This window comes from Trifolium pratense, linkage group LG6 (genome assembly GCF_020283565.1).
Source record: "Trifolium pratense cultivar HEN17-A07 linkage group LG6, ARS_RC_1.1, whole genome shotgun sequence".
NCBI classification, from domain to species: Eukaryota; Viridiplantae; Streptophyta; class Magnoliopsida; order Fabales; family Fabaceae; genus Trifolium; species Trifolium pratense.
Genome location: NC_060064.1, coordinates 9,554,057 through 9,568,319, shown reverse-complemented (window position 1 = coordinate 9,568,319; position 14,263 = coordinate 9,554,057). Strand labels below are relative to the sequence as shown.

The window sequence follows — 14,263 nt, the reverse complement described above, 5'->3', positions numbered from 1 at the left end:
ATAATTTAAGAATATATTTTATATTGATTACAGTATTTTATGATTTGTTTTTTAATCCTTAGTTCAAACAAGTAATTTGTTTTATATTTTCTCTTTTCAGTAATAATACTGCTATTGATTACAAATGACACACTCATATCAAAACATTTGGTAAGGATTGATTAAAAAAAATATTTGGTAAGAAAATACTACAATGACGAAAGAAAAAATATTTAAAAAAGAGATTTAGTAAGAAGGTACTATATATAATTAGTAAAAACAAAAAAGTAGTGGATAAACAGGAAGTTAAATTTGAGAAAAAGAAATCATAGTAGTATTGAAATTTTCCTTCGTTTTATATTATAAATAAATAAAAAAATTCATACTTATTAAGAAAAGTAAAATAGAATAATTTAAAATATGAATTTTTGTGTTTTAATAAGTTTCATGGGAAAAAGAATTTACAAACACGTTTTTACCCGTGATTTGAGTCCTTTTTTTCAAAGAATTTTCTACACATGGCATGTCCAAAAGGTTTCTCTTCTCATATGGCTTTAACAATTAATTCACATAATTCACATGAGAAACCAAAAATTCAAATTCTACATAGACAATTGATGATATATAGTTGTACCATTAATACTAATAATATGCAAAATTGGACGTTATTAAAAACATTCTATAACGAAATAGGCGATGCAACCTTCTATTAATAGTTGTACAAAAAATTCACATCGTTAAGCAATATTCTTTTTATTGCATACATTAATTTTATTATATTTATTGTACCTTAAAAATATCCAAAGCAATGTTTTATATTGGATTTAATCATTTATTATATTTTATTTGCAGATGTATAGAAAGACTATGAAAGGAATGCATTAAGACCAAGTTGGTTGCGATAGAACTTGACGGGATCAATGATATTCTTTTCTTAGAGTGGATTAAATTTATTTGATTACGTTAAGATTATTTTCTGTATTAATTTTTTATTTATTTAGAGAAGACCAATAATTTGTACCAAAAAAAAAGAAAAAGAGAAGACTAATAATAAAGAGGAGTAAGAGAATTGTTCAAAAAAAAAAGGAGGAAAATAGTACAATTATTTTAAGACATTTATACGGGATTTTAAGACATTCTCCTATTTTTTTTAATTAATTTTCCTATTTTTTTTATCTATTTTATTTTTTATATTTTTTATCGTGGTTATATACTTTTATTTTAAGACATTTATACAGGATTTTATACTTTTACTCATATATTAATACATAGACCTATTTTTTTGTATTTTTATGTGGCCTGTGTTCTTTTTATTTTGTTATTTATATATGATCTATTTTTTTATTTATGTGAGAAATTTGCACATGTATTATTTGGGGATATATATGCACATGGCGGTCGAACTATTAATTATCAGAGAATTTTTCCCCTAAGAACAAGATGGTAAATACCAAAAAGTATATATTTTTGATAAACGAATACCAAAAAAATATATTATTATAGGAACCGTATGTTTGTTCATATATTAATACAAAGACATATTTTTTATTTATAATATATACTAGGTTCTATATTTATTTTATTCGGAGGATATTGATGTGAAAATTAACTAATATAAGATATATTATGATAATTTTTTTTGGATTTTTGTTTAATATTTATTTTACTATCGAATTTAACTTTTTTTTTGTTTGTTTGGGTTTTTTTTTTAAAAAAAATTTTACACACGAGTCTATATTTTTACATTGAGATTTACCCCGGATTTATATTTATATTCATATATTAATACGATATCCTATATTTATATTCTTTTTATTTGAGAATTTTGAAAATTTTAATATTAAAATGTTATTTTTGTAGTTTCATTTTACCCGTGCTTGGCACGGGTCCGGATACTAGTTAAAGTTGAATGCACACTTTCGTGACTTCTAGAATTAATTTAGATGAAATAAATTTAGGCACCATTAAAATTAATTGTTGGCTCACTTCAAATCTCATATGGAAGCATTAGTAGTTAATGAAGCTTTAAACATCTCACATAGGGATGACAATGGGTAGGGTACTATAGTATCCATTCTCATACCCGCAGTTTGAAAAAATACACGTACGCATCCTCATATCCACGTAGGTAACAATCTTTGTACCCATGTCCATACCCTCTGGGTATTCAAGTACCCATACTCGTACCCGTTACCCGCATTTTTGCTAAAAATAAATTGATCAATTATAAAATATCATATCATTTTAATAAAATTAATAAAAATTCAGAGATTTTAGTGTTGACTCATTAAAATCATAAACAAAATTATTATTAATCTCGTGATAAAGTTCATATCCTTATTGACATACTCATATCGTGTTTGCACTATATTATAAATATATATTTTTATTAAAAATGTGTAATAGTTTAATAGTGTTGTATTTTTTAAAAATTGATATACATATATTATTATATGATAATATAAATAAAATAAATAAATATATACTATATGGGTATGGGGCGGGGTGGGTACTAAGGTATCTGTATCTGCACTCATACCCGTTCATTTTTGCGAGTAATTACCCATACTCGTCCCCGTACCCAAAATGCGGGTTTTTACCCTACCCATTGTGGGTATTTTTTGCGGATACCCATTGGGTATGAGTCCAATTGCCATCCCTAATCTCACAGTTGAAATCTAATGGAGAACTCCAAATTTGAGTTCTTAAATTAGTCTCACATGGACACGTCACTAATTTATTATTTTTTAATAATAGTACCTAATATGTACTCAACCCCTCCAACCTAACACTTCTTAAAAAGTTCTAAAATAGGTCCCATCAATAACTCCGCATCATTACAATAACTTATTATTTAATTATCTATTTTATAATATAAATTGATTGAATGATAAAATTACAAAATTAGTATGTACTATTTTATTTTTATAATTCGAAAAAATAATTAAAATTCAAAATTTAATTTAAAATAATATTGCCAAGTTTTAAAAATTACATAATTAAAATATAATTTAAAATAACATTACATAATTTTAAAAAAAAATTAATTTTGTGATGTACCAAAAAAACAATTAATTTTGAAGATGAAGATGAGTACGCCTATTCAAAAATTGTGTTTTTGTGATGTACCAAAAAATATATTTTTGTGTAAATATCCATTAATTCAAATTCAATATATAAAATAAAATGGGTCCTATGAAAAGAATATTTTAATGAAAAATAAAGTGGGTTCAAGAAGAGAGAGAGAGAGAGAGAGAGAGAGAGAGAGAGAGTTCTTATTCTAGAAGCGATACCTAATAGGTACTCAAATGAGTGGTACTCCAATGGTAATACTAATAAGTATCATAAGTACTACACCATTAGAGATGGTCTAACATCGAAAATGAATACTCTTTTGTTGTTGCAAGTTTCAACAGGGGATTGATTGGTAGATGAAGAGGATTGGTGGTACCCGTTGTTGTCACTTGTTATAGCAAATACTCCCTCCGTCCCAAAAGAATTGTCCCTGTTGATATTTATTTTTACCGTATTTTGTTACTAATGTATAAAGACAAATATTAGCAAATATAATATTGTTTGATTTGTCTCAATGAATATTTTCACAATATTAAATTTTTATAATTTTTCATAAAAGAAAACTAAAGATATTAATGATTCGAATTATGCATTTGTATGCATAAAAGACCATTATTTTGGGACGAAGGTAGTAGCAATTATAACCTTTGATTATGGAGTTTATCATTGTAGAGCATTTGGAAAACATATTTATCCACATAAATAAATTTTTATGTATTATTCATAAGTTTATCAAAATAGTTTATGAAAGTACAATTTATAAAAATACAATTTTCGTCAGCGAGAATTTACGAATTAACATAAAAACTTATTTATTTGCATAAAATATTTTTCATAAACTTAAAAATTAGTAAATCCAAACATATCCATAATATTTTATAGCCTATTAGGAATTGGGATAATAATATTGAGCTGGATTATTAGTTCGTATTTTTTTGGTAAGGGATTATTAGTTGGTATAGTTCTAATATATATTTTAATTTTATTAATTAGTTTCAAATTTTTTTAGCAATTTTATAAGGGCATATAGTTCTTTTTTTGATGCAAGGGCATATAGTTCTAATAATGTACTATAATAATGAGATTACCGATATGTGTATAATTTATTAATTATTAATTTTAAATTTTTATATTTAAAATTATAGTTTATGTGCTTAATTGTATAAATTATTTTCTAATCATATATTTTGTTTGTTTTAATCGAGCCTTTATCAAGGATGAAATTTTAACTAAAAGAGGCGGCACATGATAAACTTTAATATTAAGTTATTATAATATTATATTATATATGTTGACCAGACTACTTGATAATAAAAATATATTATATATGCTGACTTATCAAACATTAGGACTTATTTGGTGGGTAAGATAAGAGGCATGGTAATTTTTTTATTTTTTTTGATATCGTGACACGGTAAAATCTTTTATCATATTTTTTCTCAATCAAATATTTGATGACACATAACACATGTTTCTTATCATGTGTGCATCAAACACATCATCGGATAATGTAATATCTCTATCCAACTTCTTATATTATTTTTTGTCTCTATCGTATTTTTTGTCCAGTCGTGTCTGTCTTATCGTGTCCTCTCTATATATAATAAGAAACGAAACACTATGAATTTTTCACGTATTCGTGTCTTGTAATAAGACTCAATTAAACAATTTCACATATTATTTTTAAAAAGAAACACTATGAATTTTTCTCGTCAAGCTTTTCTTTTGTTGTTTTTCATTCTTGTTCTATCACACGTCAAAAGTGTTGATTGTCCATTCGAGCAAAATTATATTTCTCTTTGGGGACAACAAAATATGCGAATTCTCGATCAAAGATGGGAAGTTCAACTCACGTTGGATCAAAACTCCGGTATGACATGCATAGTTCATTATACATACACATTTTATCTATTAAAAAAGTTAGAATAGTGACAAATACTCGAAGAAAAAAATTTCTAAATATCTTCGCTTGAGTGTTAGCGACGCTAAATTTGATGAATAATATAATTATTTTGTCTCTAATTTACGTTGTTATTTTAACTTTTTCTAGTGATTTTAAGCAATAACATTATTTAACAAAAAATTTCTAACAATTGTTTTAATCTTAGGTTCTGGTTTTCAATCTGTTCAAAGCTATGGTTTCGGATGGTTCAGCATGAGAATTAAGTTGCCTAAAAAGGATTCAACTGCCGTGATCATTACCTTTTATGTACTTTTTCTTATATATCAATATTATTGTGATTTTATTTTTGCACGTGTATATATGAATTTATTTTAATTCATAGTATTAGTTTACACTTTAAACTTAAATAATTTTATTATTGCTTCTCAATTTCTATTTGTTGCAGTTGATTTCTAATACCGGGACTACTCGAGATGAAATTGACTTTGAATTTTTAGGTGGCAATCTTAATCAACCTCCTATATTGCACACAAACATTTATATTAATGGGCAAGATTTTCATGATTACACACTTCTTTTGAATGAAAAACACATAGTGTATGTAACAATATTCTCATTATTCTTCTCTTTTTTTCTTGCCTTGTATTATTTTTTGTTCCTGTAGAATTATTATTTTTTATCTTTTTTGTAAGGATTTGAAAAAACTCAAAATTTCACATTAGGATGATATTAGGCTTAAATAGAATTTATAAACCCCATGTGATTAATTTGACATTTTAACTTAATATTCTCCTTTAAATAAGTTAGATTAAACCATATTTTTGTGATTGAAAAATATGTATAAAATATTAGGTACGTATGTTTGGATTGAAATATTTTAGAAAGGTGGAGAGGGCTTACTTTTCTCTTTTAAATTATTGGCACTATAAAATATTTTAAAAAATTAATTAACTGCAATTGAAATATTATACAATTATTCATCATATTGTTCTCTGATTTTATTTATTTTTTAAATATCAAATATATTTTAAAATATGGACTTAGCCTTTAAAACCCTACCAATCAGACTATTAGATATAATGAATTTTCCAAAAATAGTTGAGATGACCTTTTGAAATCAAATTGAAGATCCTTAATAATTGTATGTACTTTTTTTATATGAAAATAATTGAAGATCTTAGTTTGCAAATCTAAATATTAGTTTGTTATATGAAATGTTTCAGATTTTTTGTGGATGGCACACCTATAAGAGTGTTCAAGAATAGCAAAGATAAAGGAGGAAGTTATCGAACACAAGCAATGAAGGTTTATGCAACAATATGGACTAATCCATGGGGCTCTAATGGAGTTCCAATTAACTGGAATGATGCACCCTTTGAAGCTCACTATAGATCATTTGGCATCAATGCTTGCCAAGCACAAAGCACTAATCTTCAACCATGTAATTATTCCTCTAAGTATTGGTGGAATGCTCAGAAGTTTTTGGAGCTAAACCCTCTTCAAAAACAAGCCTACAACAACGTCCGAAACAGATATTTATTTTATAATTATTGTACTAAACAAACAACCACTAAGTCCTGAGTATCATGTTTGAGTGTCAAGGTTTACCTATAGACTAACTCAATAGGATTTCATTAGGATTTAATTTTTTTTTCTTCTGTTTATTGTCAAAAAAAAAAATTGTTTCTGTTTAGAATAGTTTATGATTTGTTTTTTATTTAGAGATATAATTTAAGAATATATTTTATATTGATTACAGTATTTTATGATTTGTTTTTTAATCCTTAGTTCAAACCAGTTGAGCGCTACACATCGTCCCTATATATGCAATGGGCTGACAATGTGTATGCGAAATCGAAATTTATAAGCTAAAGATTTTAGAGGGGGGCGTGTACCCCCTCCGTTTCACAAGAAACAAGGGGCCTCGACTTTTCGGTTTGTTTGATATAGCATAAAAGGACAGAAATTCAAATTCTAGACAAAGTGAACCTTTGTTTCTTGACTTGAATGTTGGTTGCATATAAGTTCATGTAGAGAAGTGTAAGTTGAAGACATCCACTACTACTACCAGGAGCAATTCTTGGAGAACACACTTCAAAGAGGGACTCTGTAGGATGGATCTACCATTTTCAAAATAAACAAGTTGCCTCTATTACCTCTGGATATTCTGTCAAGTTTCGGCACAAGAAAGAAATTAATATTTAATCAGAATGGAATTCTAACCCTGGTCACTTGTTATTAATAATGCATTATTGATGAAAGGTACTATGTACTACTTTGTTCTTGTATAATGTATATGCATATATATTGTGTTTGACCAAACTCACCTTAAATCTTCATCCAAATAAGTAATTTCCAATTGACCGCGACCAGATCCGGGTGATTTTATAGGTATCTGTAATTAGCATTGTACACTCATTTGTCAGGAAAACGTATTCTTCATGTAGTTGGAACGTCTTTAGTCACAAATCTCATACTCAGCATATCGGTAGCCGTTAGATCAAGACCAAACGGTTCTGGTGTCAAGCTCGATACTTTATAGTTTTAACAAAATCTACTTGCTTTCTGCACCGTCAGATCTTGATACAACAGTTACGGTCATTGATGTTATAGCTACATGAATGCGCGGATTTGTGATTGAATACTTGAATTTATGGTCATCTGTAAAATATGACAAATAGGCTAAATATGAAATTTTAAAGTAAAACTTGAATTTATGAACATACCAGACTAGCAATCTTGAAGAAGTCAAACTTGACAGCTACCTTTCTTGAGTTAAGTGGCACTAAATTGGCAGTGGCCTACAACAATAGTGGAAACTTGAGGGATGCAGATTACAGAATATTATTAAGATTCATTTACTTATACATTTAGCAGCTAACTTTTTTGAATGGCGTTTAGCACCTAACTAGGACTTGAATTATTAAAAAGCTTGAAAATGATCTTCAAAACACCATGTTACCACAAGATATTGCTACTTACTTACTTCGTGCTCATGCCCATCTCATAATCATAGCATAAGTTGAAAAACTAAAATTCGCCAACAGCAAAGTTTCTTGAATTCTTCTATTGAAAAACTCATCAAAGACAGATTTTTATTCTCGTTTCAATGGCATAAATTTACGCAATGTAAACAGATGTCCAAAATTTTAGTACCTGGTTGTAGAATGGCCAAGTTTCTATATTCTGAGCTCTCAATGTATCTGCATTAATTGCCTGGTAGATCTTTCCAATTGGTCGCAGGAATTTCGGTCTCTAGGATAGTTTAACGCCAATTAATTATCATTTTACCGAGGGAAATGAACATAATATAGAACCATATTGCAAAATCAATCATGTTATAATTAAAACAACAAAAAGGGAATTAGAATCTATGTATAATTCTTTGTTTGAATTGAGATCAGGTAATCAAGGAATGTAAGTCAAGCAAAATTGACTCGCATTATTGTTATGAGTTATGACTTAATCTATACCCCAATTCTCAATCATTAAAATTTCACTCCAAGTATCTATTTATTTATCAGTCATAATATAGTTAAAAAAAGTAATTTGGCACAATGTGGTTCATAAAGAATCAGTTTAGTTAAAAAACTTAGGGTTCAGTTTTATGTAACGGCAGTTTCAGTTTGGTTTGAAAACACACTCAAACAAACACATAACCAATCAACCATTCAATGTCAGTTAAGTTTTATCGAGGAAAGTTTGTTTTTTCTTCCGAACCATGAACTATCCTAATCTTAGACCACAATAAAGAGTGGTTATATATTGAGAAAGACTCAATGCTCTCCATAGAGATATATGACTTAAGATAAAACCTATAAAGCTGGACAATCCTTGTCTTAGAAGTCTATTTTAGGGGGTTGATCGAGTTAGACCCGAAACTTGAGTCTATTTTGTTATCAAAAGAACAAAGGGGAGTGGTCTAGAATCATTATACCATGTACTACTAATTACCACATTATTTTTTGGCGTAAATCAGGTATCTTTGCGCACAACTGCAAAACCTAATCTCTCGAGTCTTGTGGGACCCAAATGAGAAGCAAACTCTCCCTAAGAGTTTTAACACTCTAACCCAGAACCTTGGTTAACCTAAAAGAGACTCGCGTCATATCATCTAAACGTTGTTGGGTTCTAATTACCACATTTTGATGAGGATGATAATTAAACTTCAAACAAAATTGTCTTGATCATTTGTGATACAGTGTCATCTAATTCCAGAATAGTGCATATAAAAGCTCTAGAGACAAACCTGTGTTTGCAAAATTGATTGAGAAGTTGTATATAAAAGCTCCCATTTTCCATTGAGCAAATCAGAGTTAAGAGGCTCCTTAACACAATTCACAGCCTCAAGTTTACAAGCAATCTAGACAAGAACCACACACAATCAACCATAAACTAAAAAACCATAAAAGACAGTGAAACAAAGCCACATAAACATAAATTATTATGCAAGAGTAACTTTAACCTTGTCCACACGTTGTTGATCTTCAAGACTAGCCTCGGCGCCACGGTCAAGTGGTGAAATTGTTTCATAGAGCTCAACTTTGAGGCTCTGGATATCCCTTCCTCTGCCACCACCAGTGGAAAAACCTTGGAAGAATGAAACCATGTTCTTCCATTTCTTAGAATTAGCTACGGATGATGATGGTAATATGATGTGGGTGGTGTTGAATTTTGGTGGTGGGGGTGCGAAAACAAGATTTAGTTGTGATGGATTGGAATCAATTCTACATTATGGTTATACTTAAGAAGACAAATAATACCCATAATAGAAATAATACGTTACTATATTAACTAGGGGTAAACCATACATAGTTGATAATAATTAAGTATAATCATATATAATTAAATATATAATAATTTAAAATATGATTATATTTAATATTACATATGTATAAATTTTTTTAAAATATTAAATTTTTTTATTGATTTATATCGTAGTTTTGTTTATATTATTTTAATGTAATAGACCTTTGATAATATCTTATAAGTTTGAAGGGATGCATCATATTCTATTTTAATGGTGTAGTCGTATGAGATTTTAGCTTTCTTTATATGAGTTGCAATTGTATAGTCACATATCACTCTGCGTTTTATATTCTTGATGTATCCTTTATTTTATTTTTTCAATAAGAGTTGGAGGAATGCATACATACATGTTTTTTTTTTATCACATAATCTCGTTTTTTGAAAATTACGTATAAAATAGCATAAACGCTTACTCCCTTCCATGCAATTTAAGTTACTGCATATAGCTTTTCTACTTACTTCTCTCTCTTTTTTTTTAAGTCTCTTCTCACATATTCACTTGGTGGAAAATAATATTTGCTTGAATATTTAGTTTATTTTTATTATAATATAAACTTGAATATTTTTGTCGCCAATATATAAGTTTGGATGTTAATTTCATATATTTGAATTTAATTAGGTTTAGTAATAATAATTATAATTCATATTCAACAAAGGAAGGCTAATTACAAAAAGAAAAAAAACTACTAAAGTAAAATAAATGGAAAAATTAAATCTAAAAAATGTGGCTCACATTAAAAAAAAATACATTATGTTTAATATGAATCTCTTAAAAATTATCTATTACAAAATAATCATAAAGTTAGTACTACATATTAAAGCTCTTAACGACAGTGTTTCATGTTGACAATAGATACATAGTTAATACCTTCAAAAGAAACAATAGAATGAGATCATAACATATAAGAATATTATATTGCAAATTAAAATTTTAAGTAAATTATATTTTTAACACATTAAGAGTCAAACATAATTAATATAAAAAAATGAAGAGAAATAATACATTATCTTTTCTATATATTATCTCCCAAAAAATTTCTCTAACGATAATATTTAAGATGCACGAGGACGGTCATGCTTTAGAGCTGCTTAATGAATCCTAGTAGTACTCTAGAGCTGCCAGAGTTGAAGTCCATCATCATATAGCTTGTAACGACCCAACTCTAATTAATAATAATAGTATTAATTAGAAACCCCAAATTGAAATAAGAATGAGGTTTATTGGATGAATCAGAAGAAATTATTAAGGAAAAATACAAGTATGTTTGGTGTTAAGAAAAAGGGGTACAATTAGTAGTTATGACAAGCTGAGAGACAAATGTGTAAAATGATTTTTGGCTGTTTAAGTGAAATTGGAAAGAGAGAAAACAAAAAAAGTCAGTAAAACTCTTCCCACTTCCTCTTCTTCTCATGAGACTCACCATGGAGCATCAAGAAATTCATCCTCACTTCATTTGATTCACAATCTTGCATGATTACTTCTAAAAAATAAAAATAAATCAGCAACCTCTCTCCCTACTCTCCTTACCCTCCACGCAGCAGCAACAACAACAACAACAACAACAATTGCCTTCAACCCATTTTCTTCTCAACCTCAAATTAATCCCAAATCTACCATGCAATTCACTTCTTAGGTTCCTAAGCTCAAGTGGAACAAGGTAAGGTCTTCTATTTTTCACCTCCTTCATCCCAATCTCACGCAAATCTCTCAACCCTAAGCCCCAATTTCTTTAATAATTCAATAAATTGATTTGAATGCATGTTTTCCCTTGTCAAAACCAGTGGGTTTGGTGGAAGAGTAGTATTGTTGCAAGAGAAGGTCAGAAGTAAGGATTAGAGAGCTATTAATGGGTCGGAGGAGTTGGAAGAGCTCATAGCTAGCTTTTAAGTCTCTTGGGTGTTATTGGCACTTTAAGGTAAGTAAATTCTGCAATTTTTCGTCTGGACCTGTCTTCAGTAATCAAGTCATATCTAATAAACCGTAATTCCGATTGAAATTCCGTTTGTTTCTATGGATAGCTAACTCAAATACGGTCGTTGTGGTACCGGTTGCATAATTGTTCGTCGAACAATGAGGTCGATAGACATTTTTGAAGTTGGAAGTCAATAGCAGAGTTTGTGCAGAAAATCTGGTTTTTTGGTGTTTTATGGACTACGGATTTGCATTTTGAGCGGCACAAACGGATGATTATAAGCATGAGAAACGGTTTGGAATCGCTATCAAACTCAGGTGGGTTCCTTTAGGTATTAGCAATACATTATTTAATTGGCCATTAAGTAGAGCCATTAGTATTTAAGTCATAGATACATTACTTTGGAGTATTAGCATTCCCATTGTACTCCTAATGTCCATCAAACCTTATTGATGAGCATGAATTATACATAAATAAGCTAACCCTTCCCCATTGCTTATTATGTGAATTTTAGATTAGGTATTTTGTGATGATGCTTAAACCCAAAGCTCATTAATGCGTTAAAATTATGTTTAAGAGCATGTAAGTTGTGTCAATGATGAATTGGACTGTAGGTGTTGATTTTACAACTGACTGGATCCGTTCACGAGTCATGTTTCCGAGTTTGACTTGAGAATGAATTCTTACTACTTTTATTACTGAACAAACACTCGTTTTTAAGTTCCAATTGGTCATTAAATTATTTTACATAATGTTTGCAATTCTTAAATGTAATCTTATCTTGATCGAAACACCTATGAATTATTGAAAATACTTAATAAAGGGGCTGATTAGTTAGTTAGCAATGAGTTCCCCAATGATTACGAACCATGAGCCATAGGTGAAATCATACAAGAACATAGTGTTATTTAAGTAATGATTAAGTTCCCTTGGATCGGGATATGCACGGGTAGGATAACAACTCATGATTAGGTGATTAGGTGATTCCTGTACATTATTAGGAATCCATTAAGTTAAGATTATTAGAATTAAATCAGTTGATTTTATGGAATTGATTATGGGCCTTGTGCCATATTTCGGAATGAAATGTTTCAGTGGCCTTTGTACCACATTTACGAATAAAATGTTAAGTTGTGATCCCGATAGGGAATTTGACCGACTAGATAGACCTCCTGAGCCTAACTCACCTCATGTTGTCTATGTAAAATGAGCCAAGATAATAATTGTTTGTTACACCTTTATGTATGTTTATGCTATTCTTTAATGAATATGAATTATAAATGATCAACTGATGAATTATCAAAATTATGCATTAAGGTTTAAGACAAGAATAGAAACTATTAGTTTCAATTACCCGGTGTAGTCACCAGTAGTTGGGTAGTAGGAGCTCACTGAGGCTTAGTAGTCTCAACCCACTCCATTTATGTTTTTTTTTAAGATAGTCAGGTTTACTAGAGCAAGGACCAGGTGGGAACTGTTGGTCGAGACTGAGCTTGGATTACCCGATGAGAAGAATTGTCTTCTTCCTTGTTTTTGTATTAATATGTTGTTTCCATTAGTTTCCTTCCGCTGTGAATTTTTATAATTAGAAGCCATTCTGTAATTTAATGTACTCGGATTCAATTATGTATATTCCGACTAAATATTCTAGACATTTTAGTTGGGGTGTTATAAATTTTATTATATTTATTGTACCGTAAAAATATCCAAAGTAATGTTTTATATTGGATTTAATCATTTATTATATTTTATTTGCAGATGTATAGAAAGACTATGAAAGGAATGAATTAATGCCAAGTTGGTTGCGATAGAACTTGACGGGATCAATGATATTCTTTTCTTAGAGTGGATTAAATTTATTTAATTAGGTTAAGATTATTTTCTGTATTAATTTTTTATTTATTTAGAGAAGACCAATAATTTGTACCAAAAAAAAAAAGAAAAAGAGAAGACCAATAATAAAGAGGAGGAAGAGAATTGTTAAAAAAAAAAAAAAGGAGGAAAATAGTACAATTATTTTAAGACATTTATACGGGATTTTAAGACATTCTCCTATTTTTTTTAATTAATTTTCCTATTTTTTTTATCTATTTTATTTGCTATATTTTTTATCGTGGTTATATACTTTTATTTTAAGACATTTGTACGGGATTTTATACTTTTACTCATATATTAATACATAGACCTATTTTTTTGTATTTTTATGTGGCCTGTGTTCCTTTTATTTTATTATTTATATATGATCTATTTTTTTATTTATGTGAGAATTTTGCACATGTATTATTTGGGGATATATATGCACATGGCGGTCGAACTATTAATTATCAGAGAATTCTTCCCCTAAGAACAAGATGGTAAATACCAAAAAGTATATATTTTTGATAAACGAATACCAAAAAAATATATTATTATAGGAACCGTATGTTTGTTCATATATTAATACAAAGACATATTTTTTATTTATAATATATAGACTTAATTAGTTATTTGGTCCCTTAAAGATATTTTAGGTTTCACAATGGTCCCTTAAAGAAAAAAAAGTCCAGAATGGTCCCTTAAAGACATCTCCGTTAATCATTTTGGT

The 14,263-nt window shown here is 28.8% G+C and overlaps 1 protein-coding gene and 1 long non-coding RNA gene across 3 annotated transcripts; one reads left to right on the top strand and one right to left on the bottom strand.

Annotated features, from left to right (window-relative positions):
- Positions 1-6,802: 6,802 nt before the first annotated feature.
- On the bottom strand, positions 6,803-9,689 carry LOC123891688 (probable plastid-lipid-associated protein 4, chloroplastic; the record flags this gene model as incomplete). The annotated part of the gene is made up of 6 exons (XM_045941595.1): positions 6,803-7,124; positions 7,285-7,352; positions 7,684-7,758; positions 8,114-8,212; positions 9,207-9,320; positions 9,423-9,689. Coding segments are annotated over 6 exons (696 nt in total), but the record flags the coding sequence as incomplete, so codon positions are not given.
- A 1,380-nt stretch (positions 9,690-11,069) lies between these two features.
- On the top strand, positions 11,070-13,634 carry LOC123888162. 2 transcript variants are annotated; one of them, XR_006801990.1, is made up of 4 exons: positions 11,070-11,424; positions 11,549-11,682; positions 11,786-11,996; positions 13,438-13,634. It is a non-coding gene; the product is annotated as an uncharacterized LOC123888162 (long non-coding RNA). The 2 variants fall into 2 exon arrangements; XR_006801989.1 differs by lacking the exon at positions 13,438-13,634 and adding an exon at positions 13,118-13,382 and having other exon boundaries at positions 11,072-11,424.
- Positions 13,635-14,263: the final 629 nt, after the last annotated feature.